At 49.2% G+C, this 24,507-nt stretch overlaps 2 protein-coding genes across 2 annotated transcripts; both read left to right on the top strand.

The window, feature by feature from the left end:
• Window positions 1-2,897: 2,897 nt before the first annotated feature.
• LOC120407818 (39S ribosomal protein L50, mitochondrial-like) lies at window positions 2,898-5,168 on the top strand. The gene is made up of 2 exons (XM_039543972.1): window positions 2,898-3,212; window positions 4,144-5,168. The coding sequence occupies exons 1-2, from the start codon at window positions 3,127-3,129 to the stop codon at window positions 4,526-4,528; spliced, it is 471 nt and encodes a 156-aa protein (XP_039399906.1). The 5' UTR covers window positions 2,898-3,126; the 3' UTR covers window positions 4,529-5,168.
• Window positions 5,169-8,638: 3,470 nt separating this feature from the next.
• BAAT (bile acid-CoA:amino acid N-acyltransferase) lies at window positions 8,639-23,018 on the top strand. The gene is made up of 4 exons (XM_039542766.1): window positions 8,639-8,805; window positions 12,469-12,966; window positions 18,624-18,826; window positions 20,287-23,018. Exons 2-4 carry the CDS (start codon window positions 12,504-12,506, stop codon window positions 20,881-20,883), a joined length of 1,263 nt encoding a protein of 420 aa, XP_039398700.1. The 5' UTR covers window positions 8,639-8,805; window positions 12,469-12,503; the 3' UTR covers window positions 20,884-23,018.
• Window positions 23,019-24,507: the final 1,489 nt, after the last annotated feature.

Raw genomic sequence — 24,507 nt, 5'->3', positions numbered from 1 at the left:
CTTGATACCGGCTGCCAACTAGACATGGAACCATTGATCACTACCCGTTGAGCCCGACCATCTAGCCAGTTTTCTATCCACCTTACCGTCCATTCATCCAGCCCATACTTCTTTAACTTGCTGGCAAGAATACTGTGGGAGACTGTATCAAAAGCTTTGCTAAAGTCCAGAAATAGCGCATCCACTGCTTTCCCCTCATCCACAGAGCCGGTTATCTCATCATAGAAGGCAATTAGGTTAGTCAGGCATGACTTGCCCTTGGTGAATCCATGCTGACTGTTCCTGATCACTTTCCCCTCCTTTAAGTGGTTCAGAATTGATTCCTTGAGGACCTGTTCCATGATTTTTCCAGGGACTGAGGTGAGACTGACTGGCCTGTAGTTCCCTGGATCTTCCTTCTTCCCTTTTTTAAAGATGGGCACTACATTAGCCTTTTTCCAGTCATCCGGGACCTTCCCCGATCACCATGATTTTTCAAAGATAATGGCCAATGGCTCTGCAATCTCATCGGCCAACTCCTTTAGCACCCTCGGATGCAGCGCATCCGGCCCCATGGACTTGTGCTCGTCCAGCTTTTCTAAATAGTCCCGAACTACTTCTTTCTCCACAGAGAGCTGGTCACCTCCTCCCCATACCGTGCTGCAGAGTGCAGCTGTCTGGGAGCTGACCTTATCTGTGAAGACAGAGGCAAAAAAAGCATTGAGTACACTAGCTTTCTCCACATCCTCTGTCACTAGGTTCCCTCCCTCATTCAGCAAGGGGCCCACACTTTCCTTGACTTTCTTCTTGTTGCTAACATATCTGAAGAAACCCTTCTTGTTACTCCTAACATCTCCAGCTAGCTGCAACTCCAAGCATGATTTGGCCTTCCTAATTTCACTCCTGCATGCCTGAGCAATACTTTTATACTCCTCCCTGGTTATTTGTCCAATCTTCCACTTCTCGTAAGCTGTTTTTTTGTGTTTAAGACGAGCAAGGATTTCACTGTTGAGCAAAGCTGGTCGCCTACCATATTTACTTTTCTTCCTACACATTGGGATGGTTTGTTCCTGCAACCTCAATAAGGTTTCTTTAAAATACAGCCAGCTTCCCTCGACTCCTTCCCCGTCATGTTATTCTCCCTTGCCCATCAGTTCCCTGAGGGAGTCGAAGTCTGCTTTTCTGAAGTCCAGGGTCTCTGTTCTACTGCTCTCCTTTCTTCCTTGTGTCAGGATCCTGAACTCGACCATCTCATGGTCACTGCCTCCCAGGTTCCCATCCACTATTGCTTCCTCTACTATTTCTTCCCTGTTTGTGAGCAACAGGTCAAGAAGAGCTTTTCCCCTAGTTGGTTCCTCCAGCATTTGCACCAGGAAATTGTCCCCTACACTTTCCAGAAACTTCCTGGATTGCCTGTGCACTGCTGTATTGCTCTCCCAGCAGATATCGGGGTGATTAAAGTCACCCATGAGAACCAGGGCCTGTGATCTAGCAACTTCTGTTAGTTGCTGGAAGAAAGCCTCGTCCACCTCATCCCCCTGGTCCGGCGGTCTGTAGCAGACTCCCACCACGACATCACCCTTGTTGTTCATACTTCTAAATTTAATCCAGAGACTCTCAGGTTTTTCTGCAGTTTCATACTGGAGCTCTGAGCAGTCATACTGCTCTCTTACATACAACGCAACTCCCCCACCTTTTCTGCCCTGCCTGTCCTTCCTGAACAGTTTATATCCATCCATGACAGTACTCCAATCTTGCAAAAATACATTCCCCCCCGGGGGGGGGGGGGGAATATGTTTGGTGCCAGGCCTACAAAAAATTAATCCGGCCCTGTTTGGATGTGGTGCTGTGTCTCATCTAGTGGCACCAAGACCACTTAGGGTATGTCTATACTTATCGTCCGGGTCGGCGGCTAGCGTTCGACTTCTCGGAGTTCGATATAGCGCGTCTAATCTAGACGCGCTATATCGAATTCCGAACACGCTCCTGTCGACTCCGGAACTCCACCACCATGAACGGCGGTGGCGGAGTCGACGGGGCAGCCGCGGACTTTGATCCCGCGGCGTCTGGACAGGTGAGTACTTCAAACTAAGGTAGTTCGAGTTCAGCCACGCTATTCACGTAGCTGAACTTGCGCATCTTAGTTCGACCACCCCCTTAGTGTAGACCAGGCCATAGAGAGATAAAATGAGGCTGCTCTACAGCCTTAGCTAACAGCTAAGCTTTCAGCTCATGCGGTAGAGGCTCAAGCACTGAGGTCCCACGTTCCATCCCACCTGCCAATGCCCGGGGTCTGTCAGCATTACACAGATATACACCTATACGTATATGTGCATGACATGTGCAGTGGAAATAGGAGTGTGTCTATACGTGTACAGAGATGTGCACAGGCGCTTACTGCCCCTCTTTCCCGTGGGGGCTCAACGCTCTTCCCCTGCCCCCACTCCACCCCCTTCCCAAATCCCCGGCCCCGCCTCCTCCCCTGAGCGCGCCACGTTCCCCCTCCTTCCCGTTTGGCGGCGGGCAGGAAATGCTGGGAGGTAGGCGGAGGAGCGGGGATGTGGCACGCTGGGTGGGGCTATGCAGATGTGTGTGTCGCTCTGTGCACATACACCGGCGTGTGGTTTGCATGTCTCCATGGACACATGTGTAGCTGTGTGTGCACACGCGTGTCACTGGCACAGGGGTGGGGCTGTGTGCCCCGTGGCCAGGCTGTGCCAGGCAGCCAGGCCCTGCTGGGGGGAGACGGAAGGTTGGTGCCTTGCAGCGCCCAGGCTGACACGGAGGCACGTGTGGGCCACCAGCAGCAGATCCCCATGGGAACGGATGAGGCCACAGCCCGGTTTCTATGGCAACAAGCGCCCCGGCAGCCGCCCTGTGGAGACTCCGCCCACGTCATCCGGGCCGCCTCCCGCTCAGCTCCACCCAGTGCCCGAGCCGCCGGAGGCCGCAGCCTCGCGCCGCTGGCAGCCTCTCGCCTCGACGCGAACTACATCCCCCAGAGCGCTCCGCGGGTGCCGCGCCCCGCCCACGTGACCGAAACCACGCGCACTACATTTCCCACGAGGCAGCGCGCGCGCGCACTCCCGGAAACAATCCTACCTCTCTCGTCGGGCCGCGGGGCGGACGCTCTGTGTCGTTTCCAAGATGGCTGCCTCCTGCGGGCTCGTGCGTGCCTGGAGGCGGCTGAGTCTGGGGGTCCCGCCGCGCAGGGCATTGTGGGGCGGCATGAGGTAACCGCGAGGGAGGCTCCGTGGCCGAGCTGCTCTCGGCCTGAGGCGCCCGGTGCGGGGCCAGGCCCGGAATGGGGAGGGCAGCGGCGGCTTGGGGCTGGGCTGGGGCCTGAGTGCTCCGCCTGCTCCTCGGGGGGCGAGCGTCCGCCGCGCCGCGCCAGCCTCGTTCCAGCCTCCAGCCCAGCCCCCCCCCCGCCCCCGGCAGCCTGGGTCCGGGCGGCCCGCCGGCGGTTGGCCCTGCTCGGGCACGCGCTCGCGCTCCCTCGCCGGGCTAGCGCGGGCCGGACAGCGCCGGGCACCCAACACCGCAGCAGCGGGGCTCGCTGGGCGCTCACCCACCCACCCCCGGCTTGTGCTGCTGTCGCGGTCGACACAAGTTGTGTCTTTCAGGGGTCCTGTGTCGACACACCCTTGTCGCTAGAAGCTGCGTCGTGTAGACGAGCCCTCAACTCTAGACTCCACGGGCAGCGTGGCCACCATACCCCCAGGGCCCGGCTGCCCGACAGCTGCTACGCTGGCACAGCACCCCCCGGTCACTGCCAGCGCCTCCCTCTGAGGCTTCACAAAGATGCTTCGTAACAGTAGTCATTTGCACTTTCACAGCAACAGCAGGACAGGAGTGAAGCACCTCCTGGCCTGTTTGACTGTGGCAGGGGTACTTGCTCAGTGAATATTATTGAAGGTGGTGTTCTGGAAAAAGCTGGGAACTAGGCTCAGAGTGCTAATGTTTGTATTGAGTGTATAGGCAAATCAGCGAAGGAAACAGCGTGTTCTGTCTTCAGTGCAGGCATGTGTAAGGGCTGTCAAATTATGGTAGCGAAGCCAAAAATGAGTGTGAATGGGGGGAGGAGGGGAATCTAACCTAAATGGAAAAGGACACTTCAATTCAGTAGCAGCTGGGAGATTTAAAATACTTCCTTCTGATTAACAGGAAGAAGGTGAGAGAACCAGAGGTGGTTGAAACAGCTGTTCTAGAACCACCCATCCTGGTCTGTCCCCCACCACGCAGTAGGAAGTACCTTCCCCCAGAGGATCTCCAGAGTCGTCTTGAGTCTCATGTCAGGGAAATCTTTGGACCCTCACTCTCTGAGGACTGGCAGAAGGCCTCACTAAAAGAAAGCAAGTTAAAGTATCGGCTGCTGGCGCAACTGGCTGCAGAACTAGGCCACGCGGTCCCCAATTCACGACTCCACCAAATGTGCACTGCTGGGGATGTCTTAGCTTTCTACAGCACGCAGGTCAAAGATGCCTCAAAATTTGATGAGCTATGTACTGCAGAGCTGCCCTCAAACCTAAAGATTATGTGGGAACACTGAGTCATGCCAGTCTGGGATGATGTCTAGGTGAGATTCATCATGGTGATGGTCTACACATCATATACGCCATTGGGAGTTCATTTAAATGTCTTCAGATTTCAAGGACACTGCTTACTGCTTAAAAAATAAAAAAAAGCAGCTTTTGTTATGATGCAACAGTGACAGCTGGTCAGTAAAGAGAACATTTGTATCCCATCTATTCCAGGCCATACTCCTTATTTAAGGGCACAACAACACTGCAAAAACAAACAAAACTAGCAGATAGTTTCAGAAACTGGGTCAACTGGCTTAGACTCAGGGCTTCATGTCTCTTTTGCTGTGTTGACACACCCTATGAGAAATAATTCAAAACAACCATTGTCTTAACATTTTCAGGTATCACCAAGATTCAGTATTACATTTCCTAGTTAAGGGCCCCCACCATATGCTAGGAAACTGAGTTCTGGTCCCTGCAGCAGTTGCTTATTACAGTTTTCTCTCTATTCAGAAGTTTTCCTTACCACAGTGTAAGTGTGTCTCCAATAGTTAGCAGGGGTAGACAGTGGTGGTGATTTGATGTACATACCCATCAATGACATGAAACAAAAATGGAAACATTTTGTAAGGAAATGTAAAATAAATGACAAGGTGTGGAAATGTACTGGTATTGATTGTGTGACTTCTGTCTTTCACAGACAAGTTTAAGTGCAAGGGTGGTCATCTGTAGGTATGTGTGAGCATGGGTCTGGGGGAGGATGAATGTATCTACACCATCACACATGGTAAGCCTGGGTGGATCCCTTTGGGTAGGAGGCATTTACAGAAACTTGTATTAACAGATAATGCAGCATTGTGGAGCAGGCATAGAATAGCTTGGATTCTCCTCTAGGACTTCTTTTATTTGAGTGCAAACACATACGTAGTGTCATAAGTTTTGGAGTACAGTGGGGAGCTTCCGCTTTCAATTGTGGATTCCTATTACAAAGGTTATTTTGTTGTTTTAATCAACAAATTGCATAGTTATTACTTTATCACAGTTCCCCAAAAGTTACTAGGGAACTCATACTCCCAAGTTCATCTTCCCTTCCCAGTCCAGAGGAGTTCCAGCTTTGCTTCATGGTGATTCTTTTAATGGTTTAGGATGACACTTTAGTAGAAACAATGCTACTTCTGGTAGCTATGTATGTGGGTGGGCTGGGGGAGGTGTGTAGAAGAGTTAACTCACCATAGGTGCATCCTTTTGTGACTGGGCATGGCATAGCAGGCTCTCCTCTAGCACCTTATGCTGACAATCACTCTGGTCCTTGCAATGGTCTCCCTCTTCTTGTACCTCTGCTCTCTAGTCAGGTCACATTTAGTCCTGCCCCTTCCAGGGTAATAGGAAGTCTAACAAATGTGTGATCCTTTCAGCCAGTCTGCCACCATCAATTCAGGGCCCAGTAGTCCATTCACTCTTTTCTCAAGGTATCTAGTAGTCCATATCACCTTAGAGGCTTCACACCACCTTCTCAGGTGAACCCAGGCCTGCTTTCTACACTGAGTTCTAATGCAGGGACCCTAGGGCAGGCGGTCAAGGTTCACTCCACCAGACTTATTGCTACTATCCTTCCTACAAAGCCTTTCCCTGGGCTTTCTCCTCACTGCGAAAGAGCCTTCTCTTTCCCTCCAGGCCTCTTCACTGCCTGCTGCCAAGAAAATGATTGCAGAGTTTCTCCCTATAGCCCCCTTCTGTTCCAAACTTCCTGTTTATAGCTCCTCCCCAGCTAGGCTTCATCATTAATTAGGCCTGGCCCACCTCCAGGTACTGCTCAGAAAGGGTTAATGTGGACCTGAGCCAGGGTGGTATACACTGCATCACATTTAGAAGAGTTGACTCAGCACGAGTACACTTCTGGAGATACCCATGTCATACTACAAGTTAGGAACTGTAAATGCATCATAGAAGATTAAGGTTGGAAGAGACCCCAGGAGGTCATCTAGACTAACCTGCTCAAAGCAGGACCAACCCCAACTAAACTATCCTCATGTAAACTATGAAAGATCTTCATTAGTAATGCAAATACCCTTGATATCAGCACATTGCATAGTGTGTGTAAATAGAGGGCATGTAGCAAACCCAAAATATATAAATGTGCCCATAATTTGTGGGAGGCAGGAAATGGTTGTGGGCTGATTCATAAAGTCCAAGGAGCATTGTGATGATCTACTCTGACTCCTATATAACACAGGCCATAGAACTCCCTCAGAATAATTCCTACAGCTCCAATAAGATGAAGAAACCACAAAGGCATTGTTGGGTCCTTAATAACTGTTTTTACTAACTACAGGCGTAGCTATATACAGCCTGCTGCACTAGCAGCATCCTTAACTCAGAACGTGGTGAGTGTTACTAAACAATTTACATAAGAACGGCCATACTGGGTCAGACCAAAGGTCCATCTAGCCCGGGATCCTGTCTTCTGACAGTAGCCAATGCCAGGTGCCCCAGAGGGAATGAACAGAACAGGTAATCAAGTGATCCATCCCCTGTCGCCCGATCCCAGCTTCTGGCAAACATCCCTGCCCATCCTGGCTAATGGAGGATGAACTTATCCTCCATGAACTGACCTAGTTCTTTTTTGAACCCTGTTATTGTCTTGGGCTTCACAACATTATCTGGCAAGGAGTTCCACAAGTTGACTGTGCGCTGTGTGAAAAAATACTTCCTTTTGTTTGTTTTAAACCTGCTGCCTATTACGTTTACATTATGCCTGTGTAATAAAGATGCTCTAAATGCTGGAGTCTTGTTAGTGGGTCCTTATGAGTCAAGTTTGCAAGTACCTTGCAAAAAGTATTGGCATGGAGAACGACCAAATCCCATAGGGTTTCTCATATTCTTATGGAGGGCCCTAATTTCAAGGAGCCTAAAGTACATGATAAACTATGTATCTATAGCAGAGATGGGTAAAGAATGGCCCGCGGGACCCTCCTGCCTGGCCCCTGAGCTCCTGGTCTGGGAGGTTAGCTCCCAGCCCCTCCGCAGCTGTTCCCCCTCCCCCGCAGCCTCAGCCCGCCCTGCTGTCCTGGGGCAGTGGCACCGCAGAGCCCAGCCTGACCCGGTCTCTGTGCTGCGCAGTGCGTGGCTGTAGCGCCGCCAGCCACTGGTGCTCCAGGCAGTGTGGTAAGGGGTCAGTTTGGGGTGGTGGTCAGGGAGCAGTGGTGTGGATAGGAGTCGGGGTGGTCAGAGGGCAGGGAACAGGGGTTGAATGGGGTCAGGGGGGCAGTCAGGAAGGAGTGGGGGGTTGGATGAGGTAGCAGGGGGCAGTCAGGGGACAGGGAAAAGGAGTGGTTGGATGGGGCAGGGTCCGGGTGGGGGGTCAGGAAGGAAGGGGGCAGGCAGGGGTTCTGGGAGCGGTCAGGGGACAGAGAGTGGGGGAGGGTGGATGGGGCAGGGGTCCCGGGGAGCCATCAGGGAAGGGGGGGATTGGATGGGACAGGAGTCCTGGGGGTGGGCCATCAGGGGAGTGAGAAGGCAGGGTGGCTGGGGGGGGGCAGGCCATGCCCCCCCTCCCCTAACTGGCTCTCCATGCAATTTCCAAAACCCGATGTGGCCCTCAGGCCAAAAAGTTTGCCCGCCCCTGATCTATAGGAATGGCTTCACTGTTGCAATTGAGCCGTCCGGGAGGAGAAAGGGAGCAGGCAAGTGGCATGCTGGGGAATAGCAGGTGTAGGAGAAGTGATGGCAAAAAGCACCAAAGTCGTAACTTGACAGAAAGCACTGGAGAGCTTTAATGTTTATACTAAGTGGACAGAAACTGGTTTTTAAACCAAGTTACCTGAGGGTCTTTAGCCTAAAGATCCAGGATGGTAAACTATGGGGTTCAATTATCTCCCTTGGCAGCGCCATTCTGAAACCTCCTTTTTGTTACTTCCCTCCTCGCTCTCTGGAGCCTTCCTGCTCACAGGAGGGGACAGCACAGGAAGCTGGACGGAGGGACAAGGGGCTGGATTAGGAAAGAGATTGGGCGGGAAGGAGATAAGAGGAAGGCTGGGAGTGTGGGAAGGAAGGGGAGGAGATTGACTCTATTGGTCCAGCCAGCCTCTCCCCTTTCAATTTAGAAGCAGTCACTTACTACATAATCCAGCCATAATCCAGGGCTTCTCAGGGGGAAAAGCTCTTCCTGCAGGGCTACTGTGGAAACATGCTGAGCCATAGCCCTGCAGGACGCTATGGAAAAGATGAGTGAGGCTGATTTGCAATGAGCCGGAGAAGTCTTTGGGAACAGAGGAGTCACAGCTTGTGAAGCTAGAGAGTGCAGGTAGGAACTGGGCTCAAAGGCTTGTGCAGAACTGCTGAGCTTGGGGGGCGCTAAGGACCAGCTGTTAAAAACTCTGTGCACAGCTCAAGCTGCGGCCAGGCACTCAGGTGCTTTTGAAAAGCTCACTAGGTGCCCAACTCCCATTGATTTCACTGATATTTGCATCTTCAGGGGGCTAAATATGTGTAAAAATCCGTTCTTAAGTTTGCAGGAGGCTAATTTTCCTTAGCTGCATCCCAAGCCAGGAGAGGGGAAGAGAAAGGAGGTGACAGGAGCTTATTGTGCTTGGTGAGCGAGGCAGTCTTGTGAGCCTCTAGGGATTGAGGGTAGGTGTGTGAGCCTCTGTGGAATCAGCAATATACTCAGGGAATGTCTTTGTGAGCGTGTGTGTTAGGAAATAATTAAGAGAGAATGTCCTGTGTATAAACAACGGGTAATTAGCTAAAGGCAAAGTCTCAGGTTCCCAAAACAAGTGGCCTCACTAATACCAAGAATGGATTTAGGAGTCAGGGCAGTGTGGAAGCAGTCCTGGCTCTGATAGGCATGGCACTTGAGTGCTCTGTGCCACAAATGTAAGTCACGCTGAGACCTGGACATATTAGTTTTTTTCCTAGTTGTGGATTTGGAAAATGAGCAATCGTTTCTAGCGCGTGGCAGTGCATTCCGGCAGAAGATGCCCTGGAGGATGAAAACACAAACACAGATGCTTGCATGAATGCTTGTCAAATGCTTTGAGGTCCTGGCACGGAAGATGCTAGAGAAGTACAAAGCATTACTACTATTTCTGCCCAGCGTGCTATACCTCAAACTCTGCTATCACTGCAGAAGGGGCACTCAGTAACTAAGAAAACAGAAAAAGCAGAGAACCAGTTGACACAAATAAAGTTGAGCACTTTGGGCACCAAATAAATGCTTTAACCGATACAGGCTTTCATAGTATCTTTCTGCTTAGTCTGGAAAATAATCAGCTCTCAAACCTTTCCTCTAAGGCCACATAATTCAGAAATTCTCAGTTTCAGCTAGAGATGAGCCTGGCCTCTAACTCGCTCTGTTTTAGGTATTTACAGAGCATCAGTCCCTAAATTGTCTTGGTGCTGTAACATACTGAAAGAAAAGAGGAACAAGTTTCAAACACAAGTTGTCTCTACTCAGTGTGATCTCAACACATTCTCCCTCAAACCCTGAGAAATGTGGTGTGACGTTGCACTCCATATGTTTATGGAAATATGCTGATGAGTGTAAATATAATCTAACTGGAATATGCTTTATGCAAAAAGTCTCATATTATATCATTACAAAGCTTATGATCTACTTGAGTGTGTTCATCCTATTTGTTTGCCTGTATTATTTCTATGTCTGGAGTTCGGAGAGTAAGGCCTTGGCTACACTTGAGAGTTACAGCGCAATAAAGCCGCCCAAAGCGCTGTAACGCACTCCCCGTCCACACTGGCAAGGCACATACAGCGCTGTATCTCCATGGCTACAGCACTGCAGGTACTCCACCTCCCCGAGAGGAATAACAGCTGCTGCGGAGTGGCTGAGACGCTGGTGCTCCAGTGTAAACGGGTAGTAACCTTATTACACAGTGATTGACTACTGGAAACTCCCCATAATCCTGTTAAGTGCAGGTTCCTTTCCTCGTTTTGTTGTGATGCCTCTCTTTGTTTTGTTGTGAACTCGGGGCTCCGGGAGCTGCTTATCAAAAAACAAACACAGCTACTGTTTGCTGTGAATGAGCAGAGGCAGCCAGGGGGGCTCCCTTTGGAACGCCCACAGCTAATGTTTGCTTGAAGAGAGGCGGTGGGCGGTGGGGGGGGGGGGGGCGGGGCCCTTTCAGAGATTGGCTGCTTATCTGGTCTGTGAGGAAAAATAAACAGTTGCTGTTTGCTTTCAGTGAGTGAGAGGGGGTGGAGGAGGGGGGGGGTTGGAACTTGCAAGGCAGGGAGCTGACACAGTGTTGGCTCCAAAAATCCACTCTCTCTCCCCCCACACTCCCTATCACACTCCACACACACACCCCCCTTTGAAAAGCATGTTGCAGCCACTTGAACGTTGAGATAGCTGCCCATAATGCAGTGCTCCCAATGCAGCTGCAAATGTGGCCATGACAGTGCGCTGGCAGCTGTCAGTGTGGACAGACTGCAGCACTTTCCCTACTCAGCTGTATGAAGATAGGTTGAACTCCCAGCGCTGTACAGCTGCAAGTGTAGCCAGACCCTAAGATATAAACTTGTATTACTAATGTAAACATGTTAAGTGGAAGCCATTAAAGGTGCTTCAGAATCAATAAGCTGTGAGTGGGTTTGTTTACCTGCAAGCCTTCCTATGTACCTGTCTTCCAGCTACTAGGCTGTGAAGGAGATCTTACAGTGACATGTGATCATGTCACCTGAACTGGAATCCATCTTAAACCTGGCACTTTTCCATTTAGAAGGAGGGGTGGGAACCCAGAGAGAGACACAAAAGATTCCTGCCTTGTGCCAAAGCAATAAAAGGGGGTGGAACTGAACAAATGGGGGCTGCCAGTCATGAGAAATCCCCTAGCTACCACTTGAGCTGGAACAAGAACTGTACCGGGGAAAGGATTGGGCCCAGACTAGGAAGGAGTCTAGTCTGTGAAAGAAGCTTATTGGAACATCTCTGAGGGTGAGATTTATCTGTATTCAGTTTCTTAAATGTATTAGACTTAGACTTGCGTGTTTTGTTTTATTTTACTTGGTGACTTACTTTGTTCTGTCTTATTACTTGAAACCACTTAAATCCTACTTTTTATACTTAATAAACAAAAGTGATCTTATTAATGAACTCAGAGTAATGATTAATACCTGGGAGAACAAACAGCTGTGCATATCTCCCTATCAGTGTTACAGAGGGCGGACAATTTATGAGTGTACCCTATATAAGCTTTATACAGAGTAAAATTGGATTTATTTGGGGTTTGGATCTTCTTGGGAGCTGGGTGTCTCGGTGCTGGAGACAGGAGTACCTGATGAGTGGTTTTCAGTTAAAACTTGCAGCTTTGGGGACATGGTTCAGACCCTGGGTCTGTGTTGCAGCAGGCTAGCATGTCTGGCTGAACAAGGCAGGGTTCTGGAAGTCCCAAGCTAACAGGGGAAATGGGCTCAGAGGTAGTTTCATTACGTCAGGTGACAGTCCCAAGGGGGTCTCTGTGACCAAACCCATCACACATGGTTCTTGCACCTCCAGCACATTGCTATTTACATCTTAATGGGGTGTGGAGGTTGCAGTAAAAACTATTCCAAGCAGAGAACTAGCAGATGAGCCCCTTGTTCTATGATCAACAATCCCTGTGGCATCCAGAAATCCTGAGCCCCACAATCAGATGAGCTGTTCCATGGTTTTTTCATGAGTTTCTTTGAACTGTGAGCTCCACTCAGACCTTTGATTCAGTGATGCTGTGGTGACTGCTGCTGAAACCTCATATTACACCACATAGCCACAGGCACAAGTGCTTCTCACGGTGCACAAGCATTCACACCATTGTGATTGCATTTACTGTGAGCAAGACGAAGTATTACCAGGCAATGGGCTGGATGGCCTGACTTAATCGGAATCTTCCATGCCTACCTCTTATTTCAGCACACTGTAGTTTAACCATCTGGTATTCCTACTTTCATCCTTTCATCTCTCCTTGTTTCCCAGGTACATGAGGGCTATCGGCAGCCCCTGCTTTAGCAATGATCAGGCTCATAGTCACCCCGAAGATATCCCTTGCTGATGAACCACTGAAAATCCAGGTCTCCGGCTTGCCCCCCTCCCAGCTGGTGACCCTCCAAGCCTCTCTGACCGATGAGAAAGGGGTGCCCTTCTACTCCCAAGCACTCTACTGGTCAGATAAGGCTGGAGAAGTGGACCTGGAGCGGGCTGCTGCCACTGGAGGGGATTACACAGGTGTGCAGCCCATGGGTCTGTTTCAGTGCCTGAAGCCAGAAAAGCTGTTCCACAGGCTGATAAAGCGGGATGTGATGCAGAGTCCCTTCCAGGTCCGCCTGGACTTGTTCGACTCTCATCATTTGTTTTCCTCACCCCGCGATCAGCCTGCAGCCAGCCAGACTGTGGAGAGGTGGTACGTGGCACCTGGAGTACAGCGGGTCCAGATCAGAGGCAGCAGAGTCCGCGGAGCCCTCTTCCTCCCTCCAGGTGAGAGAATCCCCATCTCCTCGGTTCTAGAATGGGGAGAATGGGCCATAAAGAACTTGATTCAGCAAAGGTTGCTTTTTCTCTTCACGACTGGTCTGCCAACTGATTGCAATCTCCTCCAATGTATTTGTTTGCCAGATAATTTCTGTGACTAATTCCCGGCCTGAAGATTTTCCCAGCAGTTTGTCATGAGCACTAGCCAATGCAGCAAATCTCAGCTGCATTGGCTAGTGCGGCAGAGCTCTGACCTTGTGCCCGTGGGTCCCGCGCTTCCAGGCGGTTTATGTTAGCCTCAGGGGCTCACTGCAACCCTCCACGTAGCCCTTCTCCCTCTAGGGCCAGGGTTACAGTCTACTGAGCCCTTCTCATCATAAGCCAGCAAGGAGGTTGGCGAGAGAACTCTCACAGTCTCTGTTGTCCCTACGAGGCGTTTCAGAACAGTTTAGCCTCCTGTCCTGACAGAGATCTGTCTTCCCTTCCCCGGAGATGTTCCTGTAGTGGTGGGTTGGGGGGGAACCTGGGTCCTCCCTCTACTCCGGGTTCCGGCCCAGGGACCCTAATGGTAGGGACCCAGGTAGGGACCATTGAATTGTGGAGGTAAATGCGTGGCTGCACAGGTGGTGTCGAAGAGAGGGCTTTGGATGTTGTTCCATGAAGAAGGATTGCTAGGAAGAGATGGGATCCATATAACGAAGAGAGGGGAGAGTATCTTTGCAGGCAGGGTTGCTAACCTCGTGAGGAACGCTTTAAACTAGGTTTGCTGGGGGAGGGAGACCTAAGCCTGGAGGTAAGTGGGGAAACTGTTCAGGAAGGACAGGCAGAGGAGGAAAGGTGGAGGAGTTGCACTGTATGTAAAGCCTGGTCTACACTAGGCGTTTAAACCGGTTTTAGGAGCATAAAGCCGATTTAACGCCACAACCGTCCACACTAGGAGGCACCATATATCGATTTTAATGGCTCTTTAAACCGGTTTCTGTACTCCTCCCTAACGAGAGGAGTAACGCTAGTATCGGTATTAACATATCGGATTAGGGTTAGTGTGGACGCTGATCAACGGTATTGGCCTCCGGGAGCTATCCCACAGTGCTCTGGACCGCAATCTGAACTCGGATGCAGTGGTCAGGTAGACAGGAAAAGCCCCGCGAACTTTTGAATATTTCCTGTTTGCCCAGCGTGGAGCTCCGATCAGCACAGGTGGCGATGCAGTCCGAAATCAAAATAAAGAAAGAGCTCCAGCACAGACCATGCGGATGTGATCACTGTAAGGGCAGGCAAATCCGTTCTATCAGCGCTCCGTTACAGAAGATGAAATTCAGAATCCTTTTAAAAAAATCTCCAGACAGACGCCATAGCAGGGACTCAGCGCACTGCAGCGTGACAAGCGTAACGGAAAGCCAAAGAATCAAATGGACGCTCATGGACTGGAGGACTCAAGCTATCCCACAGTTCCTGCAGTCTCTGAAAAGCATTTGCATTCTTTGGCTGAGCTCCAAATGCTTCTAGGGTCAAAAACAGTGTCCGCGGTGGGTCAGGGCATAGCTAGGCAATTTACGCACCCCCCCCCACCCACCCCCAGAAGTGAAAGGGAAAACAATCCTCTCTTGACTGTTTTACATGTCACCCTATCTTTACTGAATGCTGCAGATAGACGGGATGGTGCAGCACTCAACACCAACATCCTTGCTCCCCCCCCGCCATGGGTGGCTGATGGTGCAATAAGATTGATACCTATCGTCATCATCAGCCTATTGGCACATGGGGCAGTGCAAAAGGGCTGGTAACCATGCGTACTAGCATCAGTCAGGTCGATCAAGGGCGCCTGGTCCTAATTTTTCCTGGTAGATGGTGCAGTATGGCTGATATCCATCATTGTCATAGCAACAGGGGGCTGAGCTCCATCAGCCCCCACCCTTCATGTGTAAAGAAAAGATTCAAGTGCCCCTGAACTAGCAGAGGGATGCTGGGCTCCTCTCCTACACACTCCTTACTGTCCTGTCTGGACTATCATAGCAGCTGGAGGCTGCCTTCACTAACAAGTCAGTGTGTCTTATTCCTGCATTCTTTATTACTTCATCACACAAGTGGGGGGACAATGCTACGGTAGCCCATGAAGGCTGGGGGAAGAATGAAATGAACAGGTGGGGTTGTTGCAGGAGCACCCCCTGTGAATAGCATACAGCTCATAATCTATGCAGGATCTGACACAGAGCAGCTGTGCTCTCTGGTTCTCTGATACAGTGGTTCTCTAGTACACTTGCCCATATTGTAGGCAGGACTGATTCTATTTTTAGATACCAAAAAGGAGGGATTGACTCAGGGAGTCATTCCCCATTTTGGCTTTTGCGCCCCTGGCTAAGAGCAGCCAGGGGCACTTATGACAGCAGCAAATGGAACAGTGCAAAAGGACTGGTAGCCATGCCCATCTTATTACCAATTTATGGTATGGTAGATGGTACAGTATGGCTGATAACCATCTCTGCTATCATGCAAAAGCAAAAGCATGCTGCTGTGTAGCGCTGCTGAATCGCCTCTGTCAGCGGCATCTAGTACACATACGGTGACAGTCACAAAAAGCAAAACAGGCTCCATGATTGCCATGCTATGGCATCTGCCAGGGCAATCCAGGGAAAAAAGCCGCGAAATGCTTGTCTGCCGTTGCTTTCCGAGAGGAAGGAGTGACTGACGACATTTACCCAGAACCACCCGCGACAATGATTATTGCCCCATCAGGCACTGGATCTCAACCCGGAAATGCCAAGGGGCGGGGGAGGCTGCGGGAACTATGGGATAGCTACGGGATAGCTACCCACAGTGCAACGCTCCAGAAATCGACGCTAGCCTCGGACCATGGACGCACACCACCGATTTAATGTGTTTAGTGTGGCCGCGCGCACTCGATTTTATAAAATCTGTTTTACAAAACCGGTTTATGCAAATTCGGAATAGTCCCGTAGTGTAGACGTACCCTAAGAGGGCAGTATGATTGCTCAGAGCTCCAATATGAAACTGGAGAAAAGCCTGTTGAGAGTCTTTGGGTTAAGTTTAGAGGTGGGAGCAATGTGGTGGGCACCCGCTATAGACCACCAGACCAGAAGGATGAGGTAGACAAGGCTTTCTCCGGACAACTAACAGAAGTTTCCACATCACAGGCCCTGGTTCTTATGGGGGACTTCAGTCACCCTGGTATCTGCCGGGAGAGCAATACAGCAGTGCACAGACAATCCAGGAAGTTTTTGGAAACGGTTGGGGACAACTTCCTGGTGTAAGTGCTGGAGGAACCAATTAGCTCCCATTATCCTCTTGACCTGCTGCTCACAAACAGGGAAGAATTGGTAGGGGAAGTAGAAGTGGGTGGCAACCTGGGCAGCAATGACCATAAAATGGTCGAGTTCAGGATCCTGACCAAAGGAAGAAAGGAGAGCAGCAGAATACGGACCCTGGACTTCAGAAAAGCAAATTTTGATTTCCTCAGGGAACTGATGGGCAGGATCTCCTGGGAGGTTAATATGAGAGGGAAAGGAGTCCAGGAGAGCTGGCTGTACTTTAAAGAAGCCTTATTGAGGGCACAGGAACAAAGCATCCCAATGTGCAGAAAGAATAGCAAATATGGCAGGTGACCAGCTTGGCTTAACAGAGAAATCTTCGTTGGTCTTAAACACAAAAAGGAAGTTTACAAGAAGTGGAAACTTGGACAGATGACTAGGGAGGAGTATAAAGATATTGCTCGAGCATGCAGGGGTGTACAATGGAAGGCCAAAGCACAATCGGAGTTGCAGTAGCAAGGGATGTGAAGGGTCACAAGAAGGGTTTCTACAGGTATGTTAGCAAGAAGAAGGTTAGGGAAAGTGTGGGACCCTTACTGAATGGGGGAGGCAACCTAGTGAGAGATGATGTGGAAAAAGCTGAAGTACTTAATGCTTTTTTTGCCTCGGTCTTCACAGACAAGGTCAGCTCCCAGACAGCTGCACTGGGCAGCACAGTATGGGGAGGAAGTGAGCAACCCTCAGTGGTGAAAAAACAGGTTAAGGACGATTTAGAAAAGCTGGACATGCCCAAGTCTGTGCATCCGGATCTAATGCATCCGAGGGTGCTGAGGGAATTGGCTGATGTGGTTGCAGAGCCATTGGCCATTATCTTTGAAAACTTGTGGCGATCGGGGGAGGTCTCGGACGATTGGAAAAAGGCAAATATAGTGCCCATCTTTAAAAAAGGGAAGGAGAATCTGGGGAACTACAGATCAGTCAGCCTCACCTCAGTCCCTGGAAAAATCATGGAGCAGGTTCTCAAGGAATCCATTTTGAAGCACTTGGAGGACAGAAAGGTGACCAGGAGCAGTCAACATGGATTCACCAAGTGCAAGGCATACTGACCAACCTGATCACCTTCTATAATGAGATAAGTGGCTCTGTGGATATGAGGAAAGCGGTGGATGTGATATACCTTGACTTTAGCCAAGCTTTTGATACGGTCTCCCACAGTATTCTTGCCAGCAAGTTTAAAAAGTATGTATTGGATGAATGGACTAAAAGGTGGATAGAAAGCTGGATAGCTTATCAGGCTCAATGGGTAGTGATCAACGGCTCCATGTCTAGTTGGCAGCCAGTATCAAGGGGAGTGCCCCAGGGGTTGGTCCTGGGGCTGGTTTTGTTCAACATCTTCAGTAATGATCTGGATGATGGGATGGACTGCACCCTCAGCAAGTTTGCGGATGACACTAATCTGGGGAGAGAGGTAGATAAGCTAGACGGTAGGGGTCCAGAGGGTTCAGGGGGTCCTAGACAAATTGAAGGATTGGACCAAAAGAAATCTGATGAGGTTCAACAAGGACAAGTGCAGAGTCCTGCCCTTAGGATGGAAGAATCCCAGGCATGGCTGGGACCGACTGGCTAAACAGCAGTTTAGGACAGAAAAGGACCTGGGGATTACATTGGATGAGAAGCTGGATATGAGTCAGCAGTGTCCCCTTGTTGCCAAGAAGGCTAACAGCAGATTGGGCTGCATTAGTAGGAGCATTGCCAGCAGATCGAGGGAAGTGATTATTCCCCTCTATGCGGCACTGGTGAGGCCACAGCTGGAGTATTGTGTCCAGTTTTGGGCCCCCCACTACAGAAAGGATGTGGGCAAATTGGACAGAGTCCAGCAGAGGACAATGAAAATGATTAGAGGTCTGGGGCTCATGACTTATGAGGAAAAGCTTAGGGAACTGGGCTTATTTAGTCTGCAGAAAAGAAGAGTGAGAGGGGATTTGATAGCAACCTTCAACTGCCTGAAAGGGGGTTCCAAAGAGGATGGAGCTTGGCTGTTCTCAGGTGTGGCAGATGACAGAACAAGAAGTAATGGTCTCACGTTGCAATGGGGGAGGTCTAGGTTGGATATTGGGAAAAACTATTTCACTAGGAGGGTGGTGAAGCACTGGAACTGGTTACTTAGGGAGGTGGTGGAACCTCCATCCTCAGAGGTTTTTAAGGCCCGGCTTGACAAAGACCTGGCTGAGATGATTTAGTTGGGGTTAGTCCTGCTTTGAGCAGGGGGTTGGACTAGCTGACCTTCTGAGGTCTCTTCCGACCCTAATCCTCTATGATTCAGTGAATCCATGCTTCCCTTTCCTTGTTTAAGTCTCTGGTTTTCACTCATTTTATCTTCCTTGTTCTCCTCAGGGGAAGGTCCTTTTCCAGGGCTGATTGACATGTTTGGTGGCATGGGTGGACTCATTGAATTCCGAGCCAGCCTCCTTGCCAGTCGTGGCTTTGCTGCACTGGCCCTAGCTTACTTTGCGTATGAAGACCTGCCCAGTTTTCTAGATGAGGTGGATCTGGAATATTTTGAGGAAGCTGCCAACATACTCTTGGAACATCCAAAGGTACTTTCTGCTCACGGATAAGTTCTATATCTTGTCTCCCTATCACAACCACTGCTGAAGAAAGCCAACAAACCTCCATAAGGTGTAGCTTGTGTCTCTAAGTATATAACTACCTTGCAAAAAGCAGTGTGTTCTTAACTTGGGTTAGCTGACCCAGGTTAGAAGAGCTGTGAGGTCACAGCAACGTGACTTTTAACTCAGGTAAGTAGTTCAAGGTCATCCCCATTCTCCCATATAATCTTTAACTTGAGTTACTAACCTGAGTCATAAGCTGAATTGCTGTGTCGTCACTGCTAGTTTAACCCGAGTTAGCTAATGTTGGTCAGCTAAGCTGAGTTAAGAACACACCATTTTTTTGCAGTGTAGACATATCTTGAATTACTGCCTGGTCCATATTGCAACTCCCTGCTAGCCCCGCCATCAACGGGGTATTCTTCCCCACTGTCACACCTTCCAGGGAAGTCAAAGATGACCAACTGCAAGTTTTATTCTCCGCCTGTTGAGTATGCTCAAAGGTGCTCCAGACTTCATCTTATCTTTGGCCTTCTGACTAGATCACAATCTTCTCTGCTTCACAGAATGGGTCCTGTTGGGTCTGTAGTAAAACTAGCTCTGCGTTCAAAGAGGAACATGTCCTATCATTTTGAGTCCCACCCAGCGTTAGGCACTACAGCTTGTTACTGAGCAAGGCAATAGGGTCAAGACACCAGGGTTTTTATCTAACATTTTTTGGGAGCAAGGAATGCAATGGAATTTCCAAGAGAGATGGAGTAGACAGAACCTCATCTTCTTCTGAAGGATGACATGGCTGGTGGTACAACCTCATTCTCTTCCCTCATTTTGCTCAGCAGAGTTAACATCACTAGGTCAAGCCCCTGCCTGCTATCTCAAATGTCTGCCCAGTTATCAACAAGCACATATATAATCAAAGTTGTTTTTTTTTTAAAAGCAGAGGTGGTGATGGTGGTGGTAGGGAGACAGAGAGCTAATTTCCAAGGTAATTATGACAGCCACATTTAAACTGGAAAGTATGGGGAGTGGATACATAGTTCTGGAGATGGAGATAGCAAGATGGATATTTGCAGTTAATACTTATAATTGCACATTTAATTAAATTGCACAATTGCATGTAGAAAGCTGAATATTTACAAACATCTAACTGGCCATGTGCAAATACAGTCTGCATTTGCTGTCTTGGTGTTTGCCTTGCATAATTTAAGGTGCAGTGGTGAATATCTATCTTTCAGACTTATGTCAGTTGGATGCTTATGTTATCTTGACTTACTAGTGAAGATCCAGATATCTTGGTGATGGCCACACTAAATATACTTAGATAAGACTGTCACTGTTGTGCCACTTGATCAGAGAACAGGAATCATTTAAAGGGAAGAACAAACACACAAAGACTGGACATTAATTTAATTTAATGTTTAATGTATTTCTTTATGGCGTGTTTTCAGGTGGGAGGAGCAGGAATTGGTGTGGTTGCAACCTGCAAAGGTGCTGAGATTGCCCTGGCAATGGCAACGTTCCTACCACAGATCACAGCTACCATTTGCATTAACGGGACCAATGCCATCCATGGGACTGCACTGCGCTACCGTGATCTCCACATCAGTCCAATACCTTACAAATTAGAGTGTGTGCGGCAAATGCCCCTGGGGCTGCTCTCTTTCTTCAATGCCATTGGGGATACTCGAGCAGAGGCAAATCAAGGTAGCATCATCCCTGTTGAAAAGGCCCAGGGTCAGCTCCTCTTCGTCGTGGGCGAAAGCGACCAGAACTACAACAGCAAAGCATATGCTGAGGAAGTGATGGAGAGGATGAGGAGACATGGGAGAAAGAACTGCACCCTGCTGTCTTATCCAGGCGCTGGGCACCTGATAGAGCCCCCGGGGTCCCCGTTGTGCCCCTGCTCAAGGACCCCCTTTTTCGTCTTGCCCTTGATGTGGGGAGGTGAAGCCCAACCCCATGCCGCAGCACAGGAACATTCTTGGAGAGAGATCCAAAAATTCCTTTGGCACCACCTGTGCCCAACAGGAATCAGCAAACTCTGAAAACCGGGAGCCCTGGACCGAAAAGTTTCTGTGCCCCATGCCCTCCTGAACCCGATCAAGAAATATTGTAACCATCTGTGAATTCCGGATATCAACTGAAAGAGAAATACACCACGTTGGGGGCGAGGGTGCATTTCCAACCAGTACAACGTGGACATCTTCTCTTGTAGGCCTGCAGCCAATAGCAGGTGGGAAACACAAATGCATGAACAAGAATGATTTGATCTAGTAGAAGGCAGACATGTGTTTGGGGCCTGATCCAGCTCTCACTGAAATCTGTGGGAACTGGATCAGAATCTGGTAGTGGTTTCTCTCTGCAGAGTTCTATGCAAAATTTTCCAGCTTTGCTTCCCAGCTTGAGTTTTTGCTTCAAGCGAATCCCAAATTTTAAGGGGAAAAATACTGAAATCACAGAAGTCAACTGTGATGGGTAGAGTTACCACCTTTCCAAACCAGCCCTTGACCAGATTCACTGGAAACTTGGCCCTGATTTCCCAGCCCTACAAGTCAGAGGCAGTGAAACAGTTTCCCTGAGAAGTAGGAACGAGGACTTTTCTCTCTGACATGCAGCTGCACCATTAAATATGCTGGAGACCACCTAGGCCTTGTCTACATTACGAGTTTTTGAATCCGTAACTCCCACCATGTTCAGCTCGACCAGTGGAGACTGCAGTGTAGACAAGTGGCCTTGAGTGTTTTGACCACTCTTATTTTCTAACCTTTTCTACACTGCAGCCTTAACTAGAGAAGCTGCAGTAAGGAATTAAGGGTCTGAAAATCAAAGTGCAGCCATGGCTAAGCAGGAGAGATCTGTACCTTAACTTGGACAGCTTCCATTGTTGCCTGCAGTGCAGTTGTGGCCGTGTTGCTCCCAGGATATTAGGGAGACAAGGTGGGTGAAATAATATGTTTCACTGGCCCAACTTCTGTTGGGGAGACAGACAAGGTTTCAAGCCACACAAAGCTCTTCTTCAGGTCTGGGAATGATACTCCCAGTGACACAGCTAAATGCAAGGGGTAACACGTCGTTTAGCGTAAGTAGTTAGCATCTATACACATGCACTCTATCTTGAATGGTCCCTTAGACTATGTGCTAACTGTGTGTGTGAAACAATCTGTTCCATCTTCTAGTTAGCTGGGATGCCTGGAGTTCCTTTCCCAGACCTGAAGAAGAGCTCTGTGTAAGCTTGTCTCTCTCACCCACAGAAGTTGGTCCAATAACAGATATTACCTCACCCACCTTGTCTCTCTAATAACCTGGAGAGGACAGTTCTTAAAAAAAAGTCTCCGTTCATCCATGTCAGGGAATCAATGGTAGAACTTTTCTCACTAATCTGGTTTCAGCTGTAGTGGGGCAGAACCGGTAAGAGGCAGACCTGCACACTTTGGATCTACCTCACCCAGCTGACGGAAACATGGTTCTTTCTCACCTCCTTTCTACTGGTGTTTGAAAATGGCTGAGCTGCTATTGCAGAGAGCAGGTTAGAGAGCACAGGTTTGTCACATCTACGATAGCAGCAATAGAGAGGAGCATCCGCTCCTGGGAACCTTTGCTAGCAAGTAATCCTCTTCCTGGTACAGCGGGATGTAGGGGCCTGATCTAATACCCGCTGAAGTCAGTGGAAATACTCCCACTGATTTCATTGGGCTTTGGATCAAGGCCCGAGCGTGGAAACCTGAGACTTATCAGTGGTTCCACCGTGGGTTGCTCAAGAACCCTAAAACCAGTCCCATGTCTACATTCTGCCATTCCCAAGGCAAAAAGTAGATTCCCAAGACAATACCAAGCCTGATGAATCACGGGTAAGGCAAGATAGAAAGAACCATCCCAGCATTTCTTCAAAAAACAAATGACAGAACCCTGGATGCAAGGTTTTTTTGTGATTTCTCCCCCCCCCCCCCCAATCTGTTTTGGAAAAAAAATACGGTATACAAAAAAGCCAAGAAGAACCAACTTGAAAGAGTCAGGTAAACATTCCAGTGAAAGTACAGAGAGGCTCCATTCCTTAAAAGGGATATACATCAGTTATCACCATGCTAGAAACACGAGAGGCAGGAAAACCTTAGGAACAAGTAAAAGCCACAAAGTGAAACTATTGCTCTGGTTCTGTTTGTTGTAAATGGGCTCCCCTTAGTTTATTTTTAATAATACTGTGCAACCTGTAAAAGAGCAGGTTTGTTAAAAACTCTGTACGATATGATTTACAAAAAATGCAGACTCAGCTATTATGGACTGTGCCATTTATTCTTATGGCTCATTGGAGGCTCTGAATGAAACAGCGTGAAACAGTGCCAGACCCCATGGAGATCATCAGGGCCAAACTGACCTCTTGGTCACACCAGTCCAAAGCCCAAATAACTCCCTTGACTTTAGTGGTTTTGCTTTTCATTTGGACCAGTGTAACTAAGGACACAGATTAAGTGCAAGCTTCATGTTATGACACCTGTGACAAAGGTCCTCCTCTACCTTGGTGGGTCCTGCGCTTATTGGCAGATTTGCTCGCCTCACAGATTCACCCTGTGGGTCAGGAAACAGCCCCGAGACCTTCCCCTCTGGTAGAAGCCAGGGTCCAGGTCAATTCCTCCTGTGTCTGATCAGGAGTTGGGAGGTTTAGGGGGAACCTAGGCCCACCCTCTACTCCGGGTTCCAGCCCAGGGCCCTGTGGACTGCAGCTGTCTAGAGTGCCTCCTGGTACAGTTGTGCGACAGCTACAACTCCCTGGGCTACTTCCCCATGGCCTCCTCCCAACACCTTCTTTGTCCTCACCACCGGACCTTCCTCCTGATGTCTGATAACGCTTGTACTCCTCAGTCCTCCAGCAGTACGCCTACTCACTCTCAGCTCCTTGCACCTCTTGCTCCCAGTTCCTCACACGCACTTCCTCTCCTCTGGCTCCCTGCCTCCCTTTGGCCTGACTGGAGTGAGCCCTTTTATAGCATCAGAGGGGTCTTAATTAGAGCCAGGTGCTTAGCAGGTTAACTGGAGTCAGGTGTTCTCATTAGCCTGGAGCAGCCCCTGCTCTGGTCACTCAGGGAACAGGAAACTGCTTATCCAGTGGCCAGTATATCTCCCTTCTACTACTCTGCTCTTCCCAACTGGCCTGGGTCTATCACATACCATAATGCAGTTATGAAAGATGGACACTCCCACCTCAGAAAAATACTGTGGAAATCCACAGTAATGGCCTCACGTCTGTATGGCCCTATTTCTGCCCTTGAATATGTACATCTGACTTCAAGTAGGAGTTGTGTGTGTATAGCTGAGTGGAAGTGGGCCCTGCACCAATCCTATTGTCAATTGGAGTACCGTGGGTCATTGTTGCAGAATATTCTAGCATTTTTTAAAGTGACCAACTTACTCTCACAAAAATCCATTAAAAACACTGACCCTATTATTTTAGTTATTCTCTAAGAACTAGCACAATCCTCCTCCTGCCCCAGCTCAATCAGGCCCTGATACAGCAAGAGTCTAAACACCTTCCTACCTTTAAGCACATGAGCTGTCCCATCAATTTCAAGTGGACTATTCCCTTACTTAAAGATAAGCCCATGCTTAAGTAACTTGTTGAATCAGAGCCCGAGGGTTTATCACTTGTTGTCAGTACCCTCCGGGCTAGATTCCTG

The sequence above is a fragment of the Mauremys reevesii genome, linkage group 6, assembly GCF_016161935.1.
Source record: "Mauremys reevesii isolate NIE-2019 linkage group 6, ASM1616193v1, whole genome shotgun sequence".
Classification (NCBI taxonomy): domain Eukaryota; kingdom Metazoa; phylum Chordata; order Testudines; family Geoemydidae; genus Mauremys; species Mauremys reevesii.
Note: the sequence above shows the minus strand (reverse complement) of the source record. Positions and strands in the feature narration are given on the sequence as shown.